The sequence below is a fragment of the Scardinius erythrophthalmus genome (assembly GCF_964197995.2).
Source record: "Scardinius erythrophthalmus genome assembly, chromosome: 18".
Taxonomy (NCBI): domain Eukaryota; kingdom Metazoa; phylum Chordata; class Actinopteri; order Cypriniformes; family Leuciscidae; genus Scardinius; species Scardinius erythrophthalmus.
Genome location: NC_138238.1, coordinates 15,445,991 through 15,471,304, shown reverse-complemented (window position 1 = coordinate 15,471,304; position 25,314 = coordinate 15,445,991). Strand labels below are relative to the sequence as shown.

At 38.6% G+C, this 25,314-nt stretch overlaps 2 protein-coding genes across 4 annotated transcripts in view; one reads left to right on the top strand and one right to left on the bottom strand.

Annotated features, from left to right (window-relative positions):
• mpp7a (MAGUK p55 scaffold protein 7a) overlaps positions 1 to 8,238 on the bottom strand; it is a 132,681-nt gene extending 124,443 nt beyond the window's left edge. For 2 of the 3 annotated variants that reach the window (XM_081393688.1, XM_081393691.1), the window contains exon 1: positions 8,014 to 8,238. The gene's annotated coding sequence lies outside the window, so the exon portion shown is untranslated. Of the gene's footprint in view, positions 1 to 7,632; positions 7,751 to 8,013 lie in introns of those variants that run through there. The other variant, XM_081393690.1, reaches the window with a different exon arrangement.
• Positions 8,239 to 11,110: 2,872 nt separating this feature from the next.
• waca (WW domain containing adaptor with coiled-coil a) overlaps positions 11,111 to 25,314 on the top strand; it is a 34,402-nt gene continuing 20,198 nt past the window's right edge. Inside the window, exons 1-6 of the mRNA XM_081392478.1 lie at positions 11,111 to 11,588; positions 11,769 to 11,802; positions 12,585 to 12,771; positions 17,600 to 17,691; positions 19,729 to 19,844; positions 21,589 to 21,704. Of these exons, the coding sequence (XP_081248604.1) occupies positions 11,548 to 11,588; positions 11,769 to 11,802; positions 12,585 to 12,771; positions 17,600 to 17,691; positions 19,729 to 19,844; positions 21,589 to 21,704 (586 nt within the window). The 5' untranslated portion in view covers positions 11,111 to 11,547. The remainder of the gene's footprint in view (positions 11,589 to 11,768; positions 11,803 to 12,584; positions 12,772 to 17,599; positions 17,692 to 19,728; positions 19,845 to 21,588; positions 21,705 to 25,314) is intronic.

Genomic DNA, 25,314 nt, shown 5'->3' with positions numbered 1-25,314 from the left:
GGAGGATAGCATCTGTAGGATGTATGTTTCACTGAGCTTGTAATGCATTGTGGGATGACATTCTCTGCAAAGGCTACATACTGTACAGTTAAAATTTTATAAAGATGCATCTTTTCTTTATAATTTGGGGTCTCTTAGAAAGCAGTATAACTATATTGCCTACCTTTTGGAACAGCCTCTGTGTCAGATTACTTAAGATTACTTAAAAAGACTTAAAAACAGAGTCTAAGACTGGAGAGGACGTTCTTCCTATGCTTCTGTTTCATGGTATACTGAAGTCGTTCAAGCTCTGCAAGTACTACAGTAATTATAAGAATATCTAAATATATAGGCTCTAGAAATATCTAAATCTATAGGCTAGCATGTCTATGCTATTAATATGACACACCTGTTAACTAGAGACTCTTAAGACGTTAAGGATTTTTGGATGTTTTCAGCCAACAAGCCATAAACGGCATCTAAAAACAGGGCGGTGGGATAAAGCTAGTTTCAAATTACGCTGTGGCTCAATATTTGCAGCTTCCTCTCGGAGCAGAGGAGCCATTTGTGATCCCAGTACTGAAGGAAGCTCAAATATCACATAAATAAAGCATTACTCTTCTTTATATTTTTGGAATGGAAGGTGGAAAATGGTTCAGAGTTCAGACCAGATGATAACTTACTCAAAGAATCTGGAAAATATAAACTGTGGTGTATTTGTGGTCTTGACGAGACATTTTGGCTCTCAACACCTTTTGGATACAACTCCAAGCTCATTTGAAGCATTTGTGTTGCTTGCTTGTCACCTTTTATTATTAGAAGACTGGAACACACAAAAAAGCTTATCAAATCAGATAAACTGACTTAGATTAATTAACTAATTAAGCAAATAAACCAATCTGCTTTAGAGCCACTGACACTGGAGTAACAAGCTAATCCTCCACTCCACTGGCAATGGTGTTCAGAATAATGGTGCAGTCACATTAGGGAAATTTTAGCAAATTTTTATTGGTCAACTCTGCAAATTCATGTGACAAACTTGAACTTTTGCCTATAGCACCATTAAAATAAGCTGAACAATGATTTGACTGCACCTTAATACCGCAAAATCTCACAGTGGGAGGATAAACTTGTGTGGGATTTCATAATTTGAGCAATCACATTATTACACAAGTAATTTACACATAAAAGTGATGCAAGAAATCACCTGCTGAATTGCTTTGACTGGTCACATGCCAAGGCCATCCTCAGAAAGCTTAATAATCCTGTAACACACATCCACAATCCTTCACTTTCTCTTGGCGATTTCATGCTCATTAATTCACAAACAAATTCACAATCTAGGCATTGGGAAAACAGCAAGAAATTTGGCAGCAGTAGACTGAGGGTCTGTAGCAAAGTTTTTGGCCTGGGGGCCTGGCTACTGTTGAACTCAAACCTGGGGTCTAGTGTGGGGGGTCTGGAGTGAGGCCCAGTGTTTTGAGTGAGATCTCAAAGAGTTGAGGCCACAGCCAAAAACCACTTAGACAGCTGCTTATAACGAGAGGATTACTGACTGGTAGACAGAAAGCCACAAACTAATTGCACAAACGTCCTTACAGGAACATACTCAAAAGACCCAAGACACACACACACACTGACAGTATGTCTAAAGACTCAGAAGAACACGAAAAGAACCAGCAGACCACAGACGTGGATGAGAAGAATAAGACGCCACGTCAAATGTTGTCAGTATTATCAGCAGCATTCCGAACAGAGCGCAAAGCCAAGCCAACAAAACTTTCTTAGAGCAGGGCTAAATGTTGCAGAGGAGAAGACAGAATATAGTAAAAGAACAGAGTACAGATGTGACTATAGAAGTTACGGACAGTGAAACACTTCATTTTCTAACAGAATCTTCAGGCATTTGTGAATTTGTCTTTATCGGCTGCAAATAATCTGGTAGTAAAGGTATAATATGTACTCAAAAACAAAAAAAACAAAAAAATTCTGTTATCATTTACTCACCCTCATGTCAGTCATTCCAAAACTGTATGACTTCTGCAGAACACAAATTATATTTTAAACAATGTTGGAAAACAAACAACATTGGAGCCCATTGTCTTCCAACGTGTGCACAAAAACAGTTAGACATTTCTAAAACATCCTCATTTATGTTCCACACAAGAAGGTTTTGGAATGACATGAAGGTGAGTCAATGATTCCTTTAGGTCCTCTCAAAAAAAAAAAAAAAAAATGCAGGTCTACAAAGTAACAGTGGATTATTTTAGTCTTCTTGTTCCTCCGTTCTTCACTATGGTATCACTAAATTATTAAAAGCAGTGCTGAGCAGAGTGAAGTTATGATGCATGAAGTAGTCCATGGGAAATCTCTCATAAATAAAACACACTGGGATACAACCACGTGCGACATCTCCACCAATGTTACAAGCTCATCCTAACACGCTTGACTCTCCACAAGTCTTGAACTTGATAAGTAGAACGATGCATTACAGGAGGCTTCACATCATACCGCTTTCCTTTTCAAGAGTTTATGGGCTTTGAGTTGTATGAGCCTCCTGCATGTCTGAAGAAGCACCTTCTTTACAGCCTGCTTGGGATCAGTTTTCACAGGAAGTGCTGAAGAGGCAGAGACACGACTGGTCTGCAGAACAGGAGCACATATATCAAGTCAAGTTCAATTGAAGACCTTATAAGAGGTGAAATTTGTATGTATGCTGCCACAATTTTCCTGGTCCCAAAGTGAGTTTGAGCTGACAGTGATCGATCTGAAATGGCTATTAAACAGCAATGGCAGCGCAACATTTTCTGATCTGGAAGTATAAGTGTACAAGGAATAACAGACACAGGCTGGCCAGATGGGAAATACGCAGCAGATCTGTGGAATAATGTGCATGTCAGCAAAACTGAACCACTGATTCAGATGCTGCTGTGTAGTCTAAAAGCAGCAGAGCTCTTTGAAAAGAACACCTGAGCTCTGACACACTGCAAGATATAGTGATGACAAATGTATTACTGCTAACTCTGCTGGGTATGACCTTTACACCACATTATTTTAAACAACTGAACTGCTCACTTACTTCCCCCTCAGTTAATGATGAGGAACCAAGGCCACCGCACAACTCATATTTAAAACTTCCCTTAATAAAAACACCAAAATGCAGAGAATGAGACCCATGGTTTGACAATAAGGACTGTTCGATGGCCCGGGGCACGAACAACGCTCAGGAAAGTAGATGGAAGTGTCACTTGCTGCATTGTCACTAAAGCTGATCATTTTCACACGTTTTTAAGCTTCGCCAATTTAAATATTCAAGTGCAAGAAGAAAAGATAACTCAACTTGGTAGGCAATACTCGCTGCTTGAGAAGTTGTGTGTGCGCAACACACATTCGAAGAGTGCACCCAGAAAGCCGACAGACAGCGTGCAAATACCGAATTGAGTCCTCTTTCCCTTGTTCTTGTGTTTGAACGGACATATTCACACAAAATGATGTCAAAAATGCCCATATTGGCAAGTATCCTCGTAAAAAGTGAATGTAAACAGTTGAGAAATAAAATGTAGGCTATGTGTTAAAGGTCCCATGACATGAAATTTCCACTTTCTGAGGTTTTTTAACATTAATATGAGTTCCCCTAGCCTGTATATGGTCCCAAAGTTTCTAGAAATTTTAATCGGTGGAAATAGAGCTTTTGCTATTTTTCTCTGCCTTTGAGAAAATGGAAGCTCAACCGGGCTAATCTTGAATCTCCTCCTTATGACGTTATAAGGAGAAATGTTACCTCCCCTTTCTCTGCTTTGCCCGCCCAGAGAATATTTCTCGCCCATGAGAAAATGAGCTAGGAAGTAGGAACGCGCGTGCGCGATTTTAGTTTGTCCACGAGAGATATCATGGCTTTTGAGCGAGCGAAGCATAATTGCTCAATAATTGGATGTACAAATGAACATCGAATGGTCAATACAGAGCTGGGCTTGCTGAACGTCGGACAAGTAAGTCAACAAATTATATATAAGTGTGTTGCTTTACTGTTTATGGTTACCTAGCTTCTTACACGTAGAATGTGGCTGTCACGTTAGCTATGCAGCTATGCAGTTACTTGCGCTAATGTAATTGCGCTAATTGTAACTGTAATAAGATAAATTACAAACGTTACAGATCTCTCATGTAAAGGCAACAGTAGGTTCGCGTGAGCTACATGATTATAACTGTAACCATCCGAATAAAGTACCGTATCCAGACATAATATTTTAACTAACCATTCGGAAACGTCCTGCAGGAGCCGCTGAGTTGCAACTTCTTCATCCGTTACTTCTCCATCCGGATCAGATTCTGGGTCAAACTGAAATGCTTGAAAGACTGCGTGTCTTTGTGCCATTACAATATATCCAACATAAACAAACATGCATGGTACCGTTGCGCAAGATGGTCAAGGCCACACCCACATCCACCTTGCGCCGCCTTTCTCCTCCTTAGTATTTAAAGCTACAGACACCGAAACGGCCCGTCTGAAGGAAGCTCATTCTGGGACTGGCTTGTAGTGGCTATAATTCTGCACCGAGGCTGAATTTTTGGAAAGAGATTTCAGATACAGTACTACGGACCACTAAGGACTATATTAAAGCCTACAAAAAGTAGCATGTCATGGGACCTTTAAGGCCGGTTCACAAAGAATGCAGGTCAGTGGAATGAATAAAAGCACAAGGTATACATGCATATAAAATATGTAGGGCCTATTTATTACATATAATCTTTTGTTTAAAGACACTAAACCTCTGCTGCAGCTCAAAACTTCTCACATCACATTCCAAGACATCTCTCTCTCCCTCAGCTTCGACCTCACCACTACAGAAACAACAGCACAGGAATCCCAGTAATGCTGGGCCACACACAGGGCCAGCTAACACAAAGCCATTAGACACCTGTTCTGCCACAGTGCCACTGCACAGACTAGGTGGGCTGACAACAAATTAGATAGCGCTCTAGTTCATATTCTGCCTCTCTGAAGAGTCACATGGTTACATCAATCTGTGCTTAAGGGTGTAGTACCATGTTGAAGTCTTTCTCATGGAAAATGTTTTCCTTATTCCCTCAGTGTTTCTTTACCATGTAAACATCAGAACAGCTCTTTTGCGCATACACAGTATAGAACAGTAAGGAGGTCGCTTCCTGTGTCTTGACCAGTCGGATTGCAATCTCTGGAGTACAGCGCATTTATAGTCACTAAAATACATCTCTGCAAAAAAAGAATATAAATCAAACCCACTATTTTTATGCTTATATCATATTGGAGTCCACATCTGTCATGATGCCAATGAAATGCAGCTAAATCTTCTGCTCGCTCACTTGTGGGGTTCCTAAACTTCCGTATGCTGACATAATTCTGTTTGGGAGAAGTAAGGTTAATGCATAGCCGCTGAACGGTTCTCATTGCGTAACCGTGCCGATCCAGGGCAGCCAGTACGGTTTCATTTTCCACTTGTGGGGCTGATAATGGACCTATTTGGAATGTAATACTGATGCGTCAGTCATTGCCTTGGAAACGCAACGGTTTACTGATGTCATGAGATGATCAGATATTTCTTTTAATTTTATTAATAATTTGCGTTTACGCCACTCAAATACCGCAATTAGTCAGCTATCAGAGAAACTGGTAGCCAAGCAACAGACAAGTGACCAAGACCAATCATGAATGCCAGCGTCACTACACACATTCTACCTTCACAGTTCAGCACTGTGCTGAGAATTCCGGGCCGAGAACGATTTTTAATCGTGCTGTGCCGTACCGTTAGCCTGACTACGTCAGACTTCGTACTTCCGCTCAATTTCATTTCGCTTCTGTACTCAATCTGAGACAGCGACCTGTCTCTCAGTTTTCCTCTGGCCTGAAAACAGCCGGCCAATCAACGAACAGAGGGCGTGCTGAGAGCCGTGACGTAGACGCTGATTGTACCGTGGATGCGTAGATTTACTTCACATAATCTGCAAAAGTCGTTCACAGCCATGTTCACTCCGGTATTTCGCTCGATGGTTTTGTTTTCGCATCATACATGTGTTTACAGTGGAAGTTAGATGCGGCTGAGCCTGCGCATAACACATGTCATAACCAAACGTTATGTGATTGGCTTACGGGTAACCAATGATTTTAAACTTCAGACAAGCGCCCGCCCGCGAGAAAGAAAACGCTTTTCAATTATGCCATTCCAGACTCTGTCTACGAAGCAAAGCGAAGTAGCAGAGTTTGGTATTACCAGGCTACCATACCGTACCAGGCTCAAGTGGAAACATAACTGGAACCGTACCTTAAGGTTCTTAGAACCATTCGGACCGACGGTGCATAAAAGTGGCTTATGTAGCCTGAACGGCCAGATGCATCCATCAATCACAGTTTGATGATCGCAGTTAGAACCCAGTACATGTGTTTACAAGACACATTAGCTTTGTTTCAGGCTCAAAAACAGGTGATGACCTGAAATGGTCTATGCATATCACCTCAGTTTAACTCATCAGTGATTTCTTCTCCACTTCAAGTGTGTATTTTCAGTCCTTCATATTTCACTAATCCTGTAGGACCGCCAAAGAACACATTCCCTCCTTTCGGTACACAACACACATGGAATTCAAAAGGATGTAGGGGCTTCTCTGCATTCTAGTCTCAGATGCTAACTGACCTCTAATGACTTTAAAAGTCACTCACACACATAAGACATTGTATTCCCTCTCTTGTGTTTAATTACTTGCATCCTAAAAGGTTACAACCGTCAAAAGAGGGAGCGATCAGGACATGGACTGTAACGTCAGCCTGTCAACTGACACTACGATACGACGAGTGAGTGTGTGTAAAGAGGTCAAGAAGAGGGGAATCAGAGGGAGTGCAGACAGGGCACTTCTGAGCAGTGATATCTGACACAGCAGATAGCAAGTCTCAAACAAACCTCTGTCTCCAGCGTTTCCCACAGGGCAGCAGAACTGAAAACCTCTTAGTACCTATTTGAACAAAGGTTAGAGTGCATTCAGTCATTTCATTACTTGAATATTAACCATTTTCACTAGAACGCAATTGCTCATGGTCACAGAATAAACTATCACACTGCTTTTCTGCTTTTACAATTCAATGGTCTGTTGCCAACAAGGAAGATCCCAGAGGGCTGAACCTATCAAAGAAATGGATAGTACAGCTTGTTCGGTTTTGAAATTCCTCTCAGTTTTGTGAATTGTCCAAGTGGCCTTATCAACTAGGGTCAAGATATGATAGATGCACACGATGATCAAGAATTGCAAAACATACAACCTAGACTATGCCATTTGATTAGCTTCTATTTGAGTATAAAGTGTATTGGTATAAGGCAGGAACATAGTAATTGTGTGTGTGTATAAAAATCTATATTAACTTGATCATAAATATGTAACTTTTACTTTAGAGTTTACGTTAATAAATGTGTATGAATAAACAAATTAATAAGTTCATGTTACCTCATGTAGCCTAGTAACAAATGAAGCTTTTTGTAAAGTGCTAACTTACCAATAATAGTTGATCTCTATCTAACATGCATCACAACAATAACAACAAAGCATAGTATAGTTCTAGCAGTATAGTATAAAACAAGCCTAGGCCAACCCTAGCAGCTGAGCACTCACTATGAGAGAGGAGTTTACCCTGTTGCTCAGGGCGAACCCACCCGGTGATGTCAGTGTCAAGCTCCGCGTCAACACTCTCTGCTGAAATAAAGCAGATCCTTTCCACGCATCAAGGATAGTGGGCTCTTTTCATTGTTTTTGTGTGTCCTGTCCAGTTCAGCTCAATGGTCGGTTGTGCACTTGACAGAGAACTCGCGCTGTCAAGTGCACCCGACCGTTGGCTCGAGCAAAACCGGACACACAAAAACAATGAAACAAGTCAATACTCGAGTTTTCAAAAGCACTTCTTTTGATACTCCCCTCAAATACTAAACATTTAAGATTTGTAGTCATGTTTAAATATAAACAACGCCGTAAATGTTTGTGGTCCCTGTATATAAATAAGTTGTTATTACTCACTCGAGCTGTGTATTGTGTTTGGGAAGTCCAGCCAAGACGTCTTGGGTTTCTTGGGCGGTCACTCCCGAGGAAAAAAAAGTTGCCTTCAGTTTGCTTTTAAAAGGTAAAAAATGCAGAATTTAAATTAAAATATCCCAGGCTTGAGTAGGTCTTTTCGTCCAACGTGTTTTTCTTTCCAGGCAAAACGCCTCGTACAATCTGCGTTCAACGAGGCGGGCGGGCGGAAGTAATCCTTTTCTTGATTGGACGGTTAACTAAAATAGGGCGGGACCAAAGTGTAATCCTGAAATCCGATTGGCGTTTACATACTCAATCATATGCCACACCTGCCTTATTCTCTACAAAAATTATGCTTTATTATAAGAGGTCTACAGGGAGAGTGTGCAAACGTAAATAAATCATAAATACACGTTTCTTTGTTGCTTTGAATGTTCTTTTGCCAGGGGTAATTTCCCGGAATGAACGAGTAGGTCTGTTCTTAAGAATTCAGACGACAGAACACCTGTCTTTCCTGTTCTAGAGCACATGACCACCGTTTTTTTTTCTATTTGAATATCTCGCCTATCTCTAGTAACTTGATTTGATCCGTCTCGACACGCTAATTCATTGTTGTCTCACTCAGTGGTTTTCTGCGGTGAGGCAATTTACTACGCAGACTGGTTTGACAAGTTAAACAAGACAATGCCTCCTCGTGGCTTCAACTAAGGATTAGTTTCTACACAACAAAAATTAAAAATTGTTCAGAACAAAGAAAGAAAGAAAGAAAGAAAGAAAGAAAGAAAGAAAGAAAGAAAGAAAGAAAGAAAGAAAGAAAGAAAGAAAGAAAGAAAATAAGCAGATCCCACTGATCTATATAATGACATATAGATATAGACATTATATAGATCAGTGGCAGAGCAGAGCCCCTCTTTTTTGACGTGCGTAGAAGGGCCCAGCCAACACTCACATTCAAACCACGCAACATCTTTACATTAAGACTACAGCACCCTCTTGTGGTCGACATATGAGATTGATGACACTTGCACTGAGAACTACACTGTATTTTTGGAGTAAAGTTTGGACATGATCATTTCTACTTGTCCATCATTACTTGGAACCTGGAAAAATAATTCAGGTTCAACCATGAAATTATATTGAAATCAAATTAAACAAATGACACAGCTTGCAATTTATAATACCAATCATCACATTTTATTGGCCTTGCTTTTCAAGCAGAAGAAGCAAAGAATTGGTACAACTTTTTTTTATGGTGTAAACAGTGCAAAAAAATGTAAATGTGGTTTTAAATCATTTTATGTGTGTGGGTATAGTAATTTTGCTGTGCTAATAACCCACATGTAATGTCTTTTTTGGACCAGCAATAGCTTAATTAATTAAAGATTCATTGGTAATATTTTAGAATACAGTAATAGTGTTTTATTTGCACTATTGTGCAGGTATGAGTGAACTGATTCTGGAAAATGTATCTGCAAAGAGGCACCAGGAGCTCAAATGAAAGGACACAGACAATCAGTGTGCTGATGCACCTGCTTCCATTGTTAGAATAAACAGTGTGTCTTCAAAAAGTGAGCTAATACTGATGTTAAAAGTTCTTTTCCAGCATTACAGAGTCCCAAAAGCCTGTGAAATATTACTTGTTTATAATTTATAAATTTGTTTAGTGTAGTAATAATTATCTTGCAATGTTAAAATGAGTGGAAAGTGATAGAAACTAATGAAATTACAATTATATTAAAATAATCATTAGCAAGGTACCTAATGTGTTAATTCTGTAAATCACTTAAGAGTTATAACTTGATTGATAGCCTATGTCAATGCTGTTTGTGGATATTCAAGATGAAGTTGTTAGGAGAAAAACTGTGGAGAACCAAATTAAAAGACCGGAAAAACTTTAGCCAAATCATTTATAAACACCAAATCATCCATTGAAAGAAAATGGATAAATGTGTTTTTAGATCAAATGAAAATGGCTTAGACATGAGGAATCACGTTGGCTTTGTCATATGGGGAGACATTAAACTCATGCATGCTTGTTATAACCATGAGATAAAACCTAAAACCTTCTGGAAGATCTCAAAGTTAAGATCTTTTGCCCTTTGCCTTTAATCTCAAAGTTAAAACACAGCACAACAGGACAATGAGAACAAAACAACTGAACTGAGATGGATAATGACACTATTGTCTTCTAAAGAGCCTTTGGAGTTGTTCCTTAATTGATGTACTGTAAAGCTCCACATCTGAATTGAATTTGTTTCAAAATTGATTAACTTTGCAACATTGACACTTTCACTGAACCCAACTGAATCAATACTTAACTTACTTGAGCTGAATAATTATATTGTCTAATGCAGAGTTAGTGTTATTGACCTTAATTGAGCTGCATAATTACATTATTGTCTACACTGTTTTACAGCTAAAATTTAAGTTATTTATTAATTGATGAATTTTGCAACAATGTAATTTTAGTTTATTTCCGTGAAGCTGCATTGAAACAATCTGTATTATATAAAGCGCTATACAAATAAATTAGCTGACAGGGTTTGAATCTGGATTAACTCTGGAATAAAATGCAACTGAAAATCTGTATGACCTGCAAATTGCTGTCCATGCACACTCTCTGTCTCATTTGGCAGAGTTGACAGAATTTGCATGGAAAAACCAACAAAAATCTAGTCTAAACTCACAAGACTCAGAGACATACACAACCCAAGAAAACTCACAGCTGCAGTTGCTGCTGGCAGACATTTGTTTAAAGATACTTTTCATGTTAATCTAATCTTATGTTAGATTAACAAAACAAGGGATTTGTGCCACTAAAGCTTTTTTTTTTTTATAAAATGTTTTTTTTTTTTTTACTCATACCTGCATCAGGACCTTTCTGCATTCGTCTCATTATGGGGATTTCAGTATTGAGTTTAAATTCTATAGAATATATCTTAAACAAATGTCTTCCAGCAACTACAGCCGTGAGTTTTCTTGGGTTGTAACCTTGTAACCATAGACTGTAAAAAAGGTTGTAACACACACAGACCATTAATGACCACCAGATGGCGAAGTAGAACACTGTGTCAAGAGCTTCGAAGCACCAACACAGTTTGTTGTAAAAGCCTCACTCACACTGCCTCAGAAACCTCGTTCGGCACATCTCTGTTATCTATAAGTATGCCAAGCACAGTGTATTTGTACGCGTTTTTAGCCCTGCGAACATCCACGCAGATCCCTACTTCATGCACTGCCTAAGATCATTTCAACCAGCGACAGTAGCCGAGTCGAGCCGAAGCGAGCCTCAAAGTAACCCGGATTGAGGTGTGTGAGGAAGGCTGAGCTTCGCTGTTCTGTAGATAGGGGCAGAGTTTTGGTGTGTGTGTGAGTGGGAGATGGACCGAGGGCGCTCTACTGACTAGCAGAGGCGAAGAGCGACTCCAATAGAACTATTACATTTATATACGCGATCGGGTCGTCGATAGGCCACTCCAAAATCAAAATAAGTCGCCAATCTTTCACATCTACTTCACACACACTAACACGGCATTGATGGTAATGTATGCAAGGAAACAACCAAGACTCGGCGATGGGTAAAGAGCTCTGTTTTATACTCCGATTTTCCTTCTCCGCTTTGACAATCCGCCATTTTTAGCCAAACCAAAATAAGTAGAAACTTAAGGAAGCCGATTCAGCTGTTGCAATTTCTGCCACTGTTTGTGAAGATGTTTTTTTAACTATTCCTTTGTCTCTTTTTCTTGTTTATTTTGTAGGTGCACCGACCGAAGGGATTCTCAGCCCTACCAGGTAGATCTGAAACAAATAAGATTAAAATGGGGTAAATCTAGTGCAGGCTTTTGAAGCAGTTTAGGCCTCTGTGCGTAAAACACAGCAAAAAGTGCCTTATTCTCCCCGGGTTCGGCTTAAAATTACACACACATTTACATTACACTGCAAACATATATTTGTGCTGTCATTAGTCGCCTGCCCGTCGAATTTATCATGTTTTAAATGCGCTCAGGTCGCTAGCGACTTTTAACAGGCTAACGTTAGCTCGCTAGCGGCTACATTGGGCCTGTATGCCACCGCGATTTACTTCTAAATTATCAATATAGTAACGTTTATTAACATTGATTCAAGGTTCTAAATTATGTTGCTTTAGAGAAACGGCTGTATACGTAAACACGAATATAAGGGTACGAGATTTGTTATAAATACTCCTGATAGTTGCGAGCGAGTAAATGCAACAAAATCCCAATAAAACGAGTGTTGTTATTGTGTAGACCATCAAGAGGTGCTTAATTGTATGTAATACTGAGAGAAAGATATAGGCTTAAAGGCTTTTCTGTGTTCAGTTAAGTCTTGCAATGACGTGCAAAGTATGTTATGACACAGACATGCTCCTATTAAGTATTTTGGTGTTTTGGAACATTTTAGATGATGGTCAATGGCTAGTAGACCATTCTAAACAAACTGGTCAGCTAACTAATGACCATTGTAGACCAGCTATAATCCAGCTCAAATGTACTTTGTATGTCAGAGATTAATTGTGCAGCAGAGTTCAATGTAGAAATATCATGTTTTGACAGACTCTTAAGTACTCATCCAAAAGTCACCCCGATCACAGACATGAGAAGATGCGTGACAACAACGACGCCACTCCACCATGCAAGATGTTGCGGCGGTCAGACAGTCCAGAAAATAAGCACATGGACAGCACCGGCCATGGCAGAGCAAAAGCCATCCATCCACACCGGGGGAGAGACAGAGAAGGAGGTAAGAGGGGAGACAGGGAGTCATACTTATAATTCAATAAGAGGCACAGATCTGAGGCTGATACAGGTGCCTAGATCCATGTTGTAAATCTTAATTAGTGCATAATTGTTTCTATGTAAACACTAGTCAGACATCTTGCGTGTAAGTTGAACAGATTGCTGTCTTTGTGGTAAACAGACAGTAAATGAAATCACAGTACCTGAAGTGGGATCTGCTTCTATTGTTTACAAGCACCCTGCATTCACTTTATGAATGATGCCGTTTCAGATAGGAGAATATAAGGCTTTGACTGAGCACTATGTGCTTTATCTTCATGTTCAAGGTCTATACAGAGTGTTTTCTCTTCAGATCAGGTATTAGCATGATCATTTCTTTCCAGAGTTTTCAACAAGACACTTTATTTTGCTATCTACATGAAGATCGCTATATCATTTATTAAAGATAAGCTGGCTTGAAAGACCCAGTTTGACTAACTTGTGATCCAATCACAAATGAAATTATCATGCAGAATTATTTTTTTTTTCTCTTGAAAGATCCACATGAATTTATTGGTGTGGTAAACATTCTTTGGAAATAACACTTAGCTTTAGCTTGAATGATTTTGTTCAGTTGGTTTAAATAAGCAGAATCATTGTAACATTTACATATTTACGAAAGTCCACCCAAAAATGAAAGTTCTCTCATGATTTGCTCACTTATGTCGTTCCATGCCTGTATGACTTTCTGTAGAGCACAAAAAATGATATTCTGAAAAATGTTGGGAACCAAACAGTTTTGGTGACCATTGGCTTCAGTCTTTCAAATGATAATCTTTTAGATAGTGAGGGGCAGTTTACACGACACAAATTTTATTTTAACTAGAAATTGAAAACTGTGTTGGCCAGTTTTCTACAATGACAATGTTTTGGCCGTTCATTTAGATGAGAAAGGCGTTTTGGAGGCCTGAAACGTAAACTTTTGAAAACTGGTTTCAAAATGCATTTTTTTTTTTTTTTAAATGATGCCATTATCATCTCTATGTAAACTAAAAAAACACATTTTTGAAAGCGGTGATGTGTATTGCGTGTTCAGTCGTGGACAAAAGTGAAAAATCTACTTAATTTTCTGCCTGGTTGTGTGCCGTTGGATGTTTTCATTATTCTTAGTGCTGCATCTTATGAGTATTGGTGGTGTAAAATCTTTGCGTCTATCATTCATATTTACCAGATCTGCTACATAGGTTAAGTTTGGCATCTTGTCAAAGATCCCCTCGAAGCAGTAAAAATTATAACCATTATTTAAAAATGTTAACAACATAATTTGTTGGCTGTAATATATATGCATTTGTAATAACCATAAATGCTAAAAGCAGCTAACCCATGTCATATTGTGCTGGATGTCATATACCCAATTATATTGTGCTTTAGTGGATGGATCATGACATATTTCACAATTTGATTAGATTTCGATTCACAAGCTCTCGATTTTATTCAATATCGATTAATTTGGAAATATTTCAGGATTTCAGTTTTTCTTAAGGAAAAAATCTAATGCTGTTAACTAAATGTAAACCATTCATTTGGTCCATTACTATAATATTAAAGGTTAAAGTTGACAAAAAGGATTAAAAGCCCAAATGATTAAGTTCAATTATTTAGGCTATATTTAGATAAAATAATCACCACTTAAAGTTTCATTCAGTCTTTTAAATTGCTGATTAGGCAGTTCATATGTGAGCTTTCATGTGTGGTTTGAAATCGTATACAAATTGCATTTCTGGAAATCTGTTTCTGTCTGACCACACTAATCAGATTTCTCGTGGTTTGTCATTTTCTCACGCCACGTAAAACATAAACATATCAGACGTTGTTATAGGAAACATGTGCCGGTTGAGTAGAAAGTGACAATATAATGGAGACGTTGAATTTTAAAACTGGCGTACATGACCGCACCGAATAAAGCTGCGCATACATTTCTGACGCCGCCCCTGAAGACGTAGTAGTCCAGTGCGGTGGCTACACATTGTCATGTTGTAAATAAGACAACATCTGTATTGCAAACCCCTCCAGTTTGCTTCTGTTGTTGTTTTTGGCCCATAGAAACCAATGCAGATATTCCGGAACACGAAAGAGCGCCACGGGACACACAAATAAGATCTGAACAGTTGCGGTACACCGTGTGGACGGTCAGTAATTTAGATCAGATTCCAATCGGATACACAAGTAATTGGATTTGGATCGACAGTGTGAACATAGCCTTAGTTTCTACTCTAATTCCTAGTTGAAAAATGATCATTTAAGGGGTGGCTGTCATAACTAGTTTTTTATGATTAATGTATGTTTAAATAAATCTCTGAACACTAAGACATCATTATCAGGTAAAAATATGATTAAATAAAATTTAGTATATATATATATATATTAGTTAAATGTTTCTCTCTAGTGCTCTTTTTTTTTATGAACATTGAATGACTTTCCTGAGGAAAATGCAGCATTATGTTCACAAACTTTATTGATGTCTTTCTGCATTTGAAACAAATTGTTTTCAGTGAGTTCCCTATCTTTCAGTATATCTTCTCTCACGTGACATTGAAGAGTGTCTGAATTTTTATTTGTTTATTCGAATTTTGTGATAAAATTGACAGAATTTGAAAGCTGATACTGTTTTTTTTTTCTCTACAAATAATGTGTTATTTATGCAAAAACTAAAAACACAAAACAGCATAAAAGATTGATCTTGACATATACAAAACAATTTTGGTTTGTTAAAGAAATATCGATCAAAAATGAGAAATCTATATTTCCAACCTAGCCCTAGTGGATGAAATGGAGTTTAAGGAGAATATGAAGTCTTGATGGAAGTTGGGACAGTTTGTTACCTATCACGTCTCACTTTGGCCTTTTTAAAATAAATTACTTCATTGACCATATTATTGCATTCTGATGAATTTGATCAAAACCAAGATAAGGAAACTTGTCATATGCCTAAAGCAAACACAAAAAGGTTTTCTGGAACCATCACAGTCACTCCTAAAACATTTATAAGGCTGTGTGCTTGCTTTTCTAACCAATACTCTTAATTAAAAAATGTAAAATTCTAGCTGATCTTCACTGTACAGACTTGAATTAATAAAGTGCATTTCCTTGACTCCATGTTCACATGTAGGGTAAAGTAAATAGTTGCTAACTTGTTCTACTACTTGTTTTGTGTGCGCGCGTATGTGCATGTCGAAAAGTTGCTTCTGACACTTTTTTTTTCCATTTGAGATAAAAAAGAAAGACTCCTTAAATGGCTTGGCATGTGCAGTTTTCTTTTTCGTGTTGAAGTATTTCGTTTTCACATGAAGTTTGGGTGGGACTGGGACATATGAAAGAGCTCTTCCCTCCATTTTTCTTAATTGCTAAAATACTACATGATCATCAACTGCAGGTGGTATTTAGACTAGAGCATCTGATTGGACAAAAATCTGTGTAGTGCAGGATGAGTCATCGATATTTTTGTCTGTTCCCTGATCAGAGAGACTGTAAATTGTCTGTATATCTTCTAAAGGTGTACTATGTCAACATTAAGGAATGCATCTAGATCACTTCAAAGCTGACATGCATGGACCAAAAGCCACAAAGCTCAAATTTTGATTTCATAGATATTGAGACATAGTATGTCTGTTCAGTCTAATCTTTTCCTCACTCACAGTGGCTTTATATTCTTGTTACTGGCATACTTCTGACACATCTTCTCCGGCGGTGAAGACTGTCTGTACCCTAAGGGATGTCTGCGGCTGAAATGCCCCAGTGAGGGTTTGGCAGTTGGCTGCAGGTGACTTAGGGCTTTCTGTGTGACTTTCTTGTACCATGAAACATTATCTTTTCCACCTGAAGCGAGTTTACCCAGTGTATGAAACTTGTATGAATTTGTGTATTCTTGCACTGTAATAGCTCACTAAGACATATAACTACTACAGTAATCAGGTAGCCTAGCAATGGTTTGTCTGTTACGCCAAAATGCTATTGCAGACTATCTGCTCATTGAATTGGTCATCAGTTTAAACCCAGTATGTGTTTGTTTACCATGAGTAATCTTTTTTTTTTGTGTAGTTACTGATTGTGTGCCAGATTTATCATTAAGAGTGTTGAGTCTGGTGTGTTATAAAATCATTATGCTGTTCTTCATCTCTTCCCAGCTCTACTGATTATTAGTTTTTTGTCAGAATGAGTAATCTCACTGAACACTTGTAATTTGTCTGAAGATGCTTCTATTTCATTGGTTTGTTACCTCAATTTGTGGTAAGACCTTTCAGTTTGTCCCTTTCAGTTATGGGGATATTGTAAAGAACGGCCTTACTAGATATTTAAACAGTGCTTTTAACACTCGTGATGAACACGCATACAAATCAGTATTAAAAATCATTTGATTTGTTCATCGCTTTAGCATTGAAATCATGCTGCATGAACACTTGCTAGATGCGTCTTAGAGAGCTTGTATTTCTTAGCAGTGTAAACGTGTTGGTGCAGTTCAAGCTGAAATGACTCTGAATCAAAATAAGCAGGAATTGATAGGATGGCATAGAAGTGTTTGTCTCGGCATTGAGCTATGAAAAGCTCAAGTGCTATAAGAGTCATTGATATAGATGCTTGATTTTGCTGTAAGTGGAAAAACGGCAATGAATTATGGGATATTGTCTGTGAAGCTTTATAGTTGCGTAGATGACGGTATGTCATGTTTTAGGTGAGTTGTTTTAACCAACCGGAAGTGGTAATAACTCTTAGATTTGCATTGTCCTTCACTAGTTTTTAGAAAGAACTTAAACTGGTTTGTCATATGATTACAGGCAATATTCTTCTTCTTTTAGGGACCAGTATTTCCCCTCAAGAGAACTCTCATAACCACAGCTCTCTGCACAGCTCCAACTCTCATTCAAATCCCAACAAATCATCAGACACGGTAAGACCTACATTCTCAATGTTTTCTAACTTGTCTGAATCAGCGTGCATAACAAGGCCATGTTCACGCTTTGGCACAATCATCCTGTTATAGAATGAATGTTTATTGAATAAATCAGAACATTTTATGATACCCTAATTGCCATTTTGTGCTGTTAGTTTTGCATAAATCATATTGAATAACTGTCTTACTGATAGTCGCAATTAGGATGCATTAATTTAGTACCAAGGCAAAATTGAAAGCATTTATCCTGGCAGATCTGATCAAATATTTCATACTTCTAATAAGTGGTATGTTATTTTATGGGCCATTATTTGGATCTGGCATGAATTCGGCAGCACTGTTAAATGTGTTGTCTGGTTGTGTGTCAAACCTCCTGTGTGCAGACCATCTGTCCCCTTTCTGTAGATAATATGAGCTCTTCTGGGAGATGCAAGGCACAGCGTACTTTTACCAGAGTAGAGAAAGGAGATTTAATGCTTTTCAGCATTACATCATTCATTTAAGGTTTTGAAACTTGGTAAATTACGATACACATTGAAATCATGTGGTTTGATTTCTGTTAAATTGACATTTAAAAAAATGCTTGCAGTCAAGCAGATCATTTGTTAAAAGGCTATTTTGGTCATGGATGAAGCCAAATTGGACCGCATTCTGTGTCTTAAGTCTAAAAACAGACTGCCAAGCCATAGTAATATTGAGGGGTTGTTTTGTGAAAAATGTTAGAACGAACCAAGGTAATTTAAACAAATTCGATCAATGGATCTAATTTTTGTGGCATAAGCTTTCTTTATGAATCCAAGATTGTTTTGATTAGCCAGGATAAAATTTGAATCCTTTAGTATTGACATGTTATCTCTGTGCTTGTGCCACTGTTGGTATAAAATGGTCTTTGATTATATGTTATGGGGCCACTTTTGATACGCTGCGTAAAATCTCCTCCACACTCTGAAGATGGTGAGATGCTCCACCTACTTTATGAACTCACTCATCATATCCTCTTCATCTGCTCAATTACCTTTCCCAAGATTTTGTGTTTTGTATTAAACCTTGTAATCATGTTATGAAGGTGAGAGCTAGCTTTGGGCAGGCATACAGAGGTGAATTCTTTTTTTCATGGTTTGAAATATTTACTACTTAATTGGGGTTTCTTTCAAGGGCAGAGACAGAGTTTAGTGCGCAATGAAATTAACAGTGTTAATCAGTTCTGCATGGAACATCATTGTATTCTGAGTTACATTTTGAGAAATAAACTACCTTTCAAAAGTTTGGGGTCAGTAAGAGTTTTTCAAAGGAAATCTCTACAAGAGACGAGATAACTGTTGCACAGGATCCCAATAAATGCATTGCTAGCAAAAAAATTGTCAGAATACATGTCTTGTTTTGAATGACCATCCAGGCAGAAAGATGCTTTTTGACTACAGCTAACTGGGTCATGATAAACAACCTATCCATGACCCATAGGCCAATGGGGAAACTTGTTATTTTAATTCCGGTTGGTGATGCTAGTGGCACATAAATTGCACACTTTAGCTTCAATAATTGAGACTGTGTGGTGGTGGTGTAAGGCTTTTACAGTCAGACTGCTAGTAAGTGGAGGGTGTATTCAGGCAGATTAAAGAGGCATCCTGCAGGGGCGATGCGCAGAGATCCACCTCATCAAATATTACACATGCTTGCATCAGGATTCAGCTTGCATGCGCTTGCTCTCTCTCGCTTGCACGCTCCATCTGTCTGTCTCTCTAATGCTCCCATTCCCTCTTTTCTTCCCAGACGTATACTTTATTTTAAACTTCCTCATATTGTTGCTCTGTTTGGCCTTTCCTTAAGTCAGAGGAAAAACAACAAACACCTAGATTGTCTTCTCTTTTTTCCCTCCCTTTCAGGTCTTTCCTTTTGTTTTTGCCTTTGTTCTTTTCCCCTCCCTTCCTTTACATCTTCCTTCCTTTACCGCTCTTTTGTCTTTAACACCTCCTGACGCTTTAAACAATCTCAATGTTCCCAGTCCTCACACCTGTTGTTTTTCCTTCTATTCAGCCATATGAGCCAGCAGATGATTGGTCTGAACACATCAGTTCTTCAGGGAAGAAGTACTACTACAACTGCAGGACAGAGGTGTCTCAGTGGGAGAAACCCAAAGAGTGGCTGGAGAGGTATTAAACATGCACTCTTTCAACCCTCGCCTCAAACACAAATTGTGCTTAATTATACACTAATACTCTAATCCATGCACCTTGCCCGTGAAACATCAGGTGATCGATGCAAGTAGAAAATGTTTAAACTAGTATGTTTCTGCAGAAGATTTCCAGCAGTCATATGGAAAATGCTTTTTAGCAGCTCTTTGCTTTCGCATTATGCAGTCATAGGTAGGGCTGGGCGATATATATTTTATTTATAAAATATTTATATATATTTTTGCTCTCCACATATTTGTTAGACCTTGAGAATTAATGTAAACTTGTTTGTTCACAATTAAACTCCACAGAGTAAGCTACCTTTTTTATTTAGGGCCCCATTAAGTCTATTTTGTTTTCCATTAGATTTTTTGGAGATTCTGTGTTTATTTAATACAAATTCATGTAAACTTTAAAAATGTAATCAAGTGTTGATTCAATGTAATCAAATGAAAATATAACAATTAATTTACAACAAAACATTGCATTTTTATTTTGTCAAATAAGATAAATGTAAAACATGGTTGAAAAAATATATTGGTTGTATGGTAATTAGAAACAACAACAATATTATTATTATTACTTTAAGGAGGACATTTTAGAGTACAGTAGTGATTTATTTCCGTCATAATTTCTTGAAGTTAAACGGAACATTTATTTTGACGGTTTGTCATGAAGATCTTTCAGTTTTAGTTTCAGTGTGTATTTGACGGTAGTTTTGTCAAATGAAATGGTGAAAAGCTTGTGAAGTGACTCTCAAAGCAGCTCTGGAGATTAAATTCATGTGTTCATGTAGTTCGTATATTGAGACGGCAGACACTGGAAACACTGTGAGCGTCATATATGTGTGAATTTGTGTATCGGGCGAAACCACGTCGTTCATTTACAAGAGACGCAGAAATCACTTATTAGCGACATGCACTGACTCTGGTGTCGTGTTTATTTCTGCTGTGTGATAGGTTGTTAAATGAATCCATATCAAGTAAAAATGTCCAGAGCTTAACATTGTTACCGACGGATCTCGATATGATATCGTTAATCGCCCAGCCCTAGACTTAGGCCTGTTGCACATATCTTGCATCTGCAGCACATCAGCAAAGAAGCTGTGTAATGGCAACAGCATCACGCATTGAGCTTTCAAACTGACAGTGCGACTGAGCTTTCACACAGATCGTTTATGACCTTCATTAATTGGCGATGCTTCATAAAATGTTTTGCAAAAGATTGTGTTGATAAATAGTCAAAATACCCCACAACCCAGTATGCAGCAAAAATAAGCTCAGGGCTGCAACTGCTTCTGTTGTATAGAACCATCCATGTGCACTAGGTTCTGCATGATTTGGGGGGAAATCGGACTTAATTTCTTCATTTTATGAAAAACATCAAACTTTTAGTTTGCCAGAAAACCGCATGGAGCCCTTAAAGCTTCTTTTGTTGACAACAGCCGGTTTATAAATACTTCGCATTACAATTTTGGAAAGATCATGTTGCGTTTCAATATGCATTTTTAGTGACCTCAGACTCACTGCACACGTAGAGATGCTCTGAGACACTGAAAGCTAGATGCTGGTCATGTGTTAAAGTACACAGTGCTGCGCTTCACTTTGAAACAATATATAATAGCACATATGTAATTAAATCACGGCCTTTGGGATTTGATAATCGCGCTAAGCCATATCGCGATATTGGTTTTGTATCATTTGTGAATGTCTTCCTGTTTCAGAGAGCACAGGCAGAAGGAGGCAACCAAGACGGCTGCAGTGGTCAACAGTTTCCCTAAAGACAGGGACTACAGGCGTGAAGCCATGCAGGCTACTCCCGCCAGCTTCTCCATCTCTAGTAAGTCTGAAAACCCACATCATTCAGCTGTGTAATGTGGCTGTAAAGGTTGTTTAAGTCAGTGCAGTCCAGTTTATTGGGGTAATCTCAAAAGTGATGCAGGATCTCTATAACCAGGAATGTCATGATCATGGAAACCATGGAAAAACTCTGTGTTCTGAATCAAAGGCCAGAATCGGTTTAGGCTTCAGACTGTGTTCTTAAAGGGGTCATAAAATGCATATGTTTCTTGAGGTCAGCTTATGGAGCAAAGTTTTTTTTTTTGCACTAAATCTATATTTGTAAAAACGATCATTTTCCATCCTAATTGGAAACACTGTCAAAATTTCAAGGGACGTTAAAGTAAATGGCCCACTGCTGTGATTGGTGAACTTGGTTAACTCGTACTGTCTCCATGCTCTTCCCCACAGCATGTGTGACTTGTGTTTTTCTGGTCGAGAGTTGTATGTGTTTGAGCCCGAGTCCGATTAAAATGAACAAATGCAACCACATAATTTTCCTCTGAGGTCAAAATTCTTGGCAGTGCTGTAGTTTTCAGTACAAGATATTTAGAGAAAGCTGCAACATTTTGACAATTAAGAATCTGTTGTAAAATGATACAAACAAATAGAAACATTTTTTCAATCAGTCAGGCACATAATTAAAATAAACTTCAGCCATGCAGTTTTTGGGGTTGCAGTTTGTTTACATTCAGGGACAGAATAACATCGGACGATCTTACTCTACAGTTTATTTCACATTTGTGATTGTGAGCAGCTTTTTAAGAGCACATCTTGATAATACATGCACGTTAAGGGTCATGTAGAGAGAAATTGTGATGCCACGAATGGGGTGATTTCAAATCCTAGCGTTTCAGAAGGGAATGATCATACAGTACCGTGCAAGTCTTAGGCACGTTAGTATTTCACAAAAAAAATGGGTTTAAGCCAGTTATTTATATCTTTTGATGCACACAGAGATCTGATCTCACAATCCTCGAGTCTCAATGCCCTGTGATCACATCAAGAAACAGAAAAAACTGAGACAGACTAAATCCAGAAGAACTGCAGCAACATCTCAAACGCTTGAAGAAATAGTGATTTGATTTGGGTAATAGAAGTTCATTGATAAATAAAATCTGTTTATGACATTATTTTTGAAAGCCTCTTCACATTACAGCATTTTTACACAAGTGCCTAACACTTTTCACAGTACTGTAGCTTTGCAGGTAGGTTTCTAGTGTTTTGGAGACGTTGCCACAGTTCTTCTGGTTTTAAGCCTGTCTCAGTTTTTTCTGGTGCCAAATATCTAAGGTGCTCTAGATTCCCCTGCTCCCAGTGTCGCTTCTTAAAGGGATACTTCACCTCTGGAAAGATGAATGTGTATTTAAAATAGGTCATTTATGTAGAAGAAATGTGAAGAATTTTTTTTATTTGGAGCTTTCTAGACTGAGAAAAGCCAGAAAATGTATTTTTGGCTTATGTGGATGAAAGACAACAACTCCCAGAATGCACTTGCTTCGCTGCCCTAGGAGGCCACGCCTACCGGTTAGAGAGCGCAGTTGAAAACAACAAGGTTAGGCTACCAGTGAGTCTCCGTGACGAGTCTGCCTGGGATTTCGAGATCGCCCAAAATGTCCGGGATTCGGCTTTTGCGTTCTACAGTCGCCATTCATCATGTTTACTGTGGCGAGCAGGACGAGGCTGACGGCCGCGGGAGAACGGCGCGAGGCCGGTGGCGTCATTACTGAGACGCACCGGTCTCGTATCTCTCACGGAGGTGCGGGAATTTTCTTAGCAATGTTAAAACGCACATCAACCGATCACTTGTTTAGCATTCATGTAAACACTACATTCAGATTCACCAATCGGAATGAATTCAGCTAAATTGAAACAAAAGGTGTGCATGTAAACAATGAATGGCGACCGCAGAAAGCAAAAGCTGAATCCCGGACATTTTGAACGATCTCGCCCGCCGGACAAGTCCGGGAAAAGGAGGATGGTAACCCCTACTACTCAGCTTTCTTCACAGAACAAGAGCCTGCTAGCTTAGCTTCCAAAGAAAGACGGCTGACTGTGTGTACATTATGTGAGTGAGATCCCACCCTCTATGGGCGGGTTGAACACATGCGGAACAGCCCCTACTACTGGCTGTAGTCTTTAGTCTCTGGCCAGAAAATCAGAAAAAAGGATTTTTTCCAGACAAAAAATACATAAATCTCTCGTCTCAGTGGTATATGAGGGTGGAAAGCACGGTAATTCAAAAATACTACAGGTTTTCTACTAATACAAAGCTTAATGCTAAATCCTGAAGTATCCCTTTAACGGCTCCTCGAGCTGGCGCTCAACACATGAATTAGGGAAACATGAACATTAGCTAACTAGCCCAAGAAAAATATTTTTTTTAACGTGATGGTGGACAGCAGTGTGAATAAAATAATAGATGCTCCAGCCACGTCCAAGTCCAAAATCTGGACCCACTTTGGCTTTTATACCATTGATAGGACAAACAAAATCAACACTATATGAACTAAGAACTAAGAACTGCCTGGTAAAAGTAAAGTGCTCGGGTAATACCACAAAGATGCAAAGCCACTTGCAACGGGATCATCCTGATTTAATTGAAAATGTTTAATTTACTTAAAGTTAAAATCAAAAAGGGAAGAGATATTGATGCTTAGTATATTATTATATCAATGCAATAGTTTGAGCCTTTTCTTTTAACAGTTTTAAATTTCAGTTACTGTGCGCATGAAGAACTATTCACAGTGCTCTACTCCAGTGTTGTGATCTGAAAGACACCCGGGAGAAAGTTACATGAACAGCAATAAACTCCAGCAAGATAAAGTCATTTTATGTGAAACCATAGACCTTTTATCTACAGATCAAGTATAATAATAGGAACATTGAGTCATCATGTTGACTGTCATAACCGAACATGACACGCTGTTTGATGTTGAATGGAGAATGACTGACAGCACAGTGGAGGGAAGAGTTTACGTGAACTTGAATTTAACAACCCTGGTTTGTTACTTTTCATATGTTTCGTTGGGTAGACATGCAGATGATGCTAGATACATTTGTGGTGTGGAGGTTAAATATATAATGTCCTTTTGTTTGTGTTTTGTTGCAGAGTCATTACTGAGATTCTCTTTTACTTTTTTTCCACAAACGATCACAGATTGGTTTTGTATTTATAGAATGACAACATTCAGAGATTTTGCAATGTGTTTATGTCTCTAACTTCTGCTTATCCGCACCACCCACGTAAGCAGTGTCAGGGTCTCCTTGTCCATGCTGGTAGGAGGCAGCAGCAAGTCTTTGCCTTATGCAGCATTAGGGATGCACCGATCCGATAGTCAGTATCTCTATCGGCTCCGATACTGCCATTCTTTGCCGGATCGGGTATCGGTCACACGAGGCCGATCCAAATAATGATAATATTAATAATCCGAGTGTTATTGTTAAGCCCCACAAAAGGCACACAAACATTATAAAGCACCATAAAGTTCGTGCACTATATTATATGTTCAGAAGCCATTCTATACTATAATGTGAGGTAGAAATGAATATTTAAGTCGTTAAATTCAAGTTCACGTAAACTCTTCCCTCCACTGTGGCTGTCAGTCATT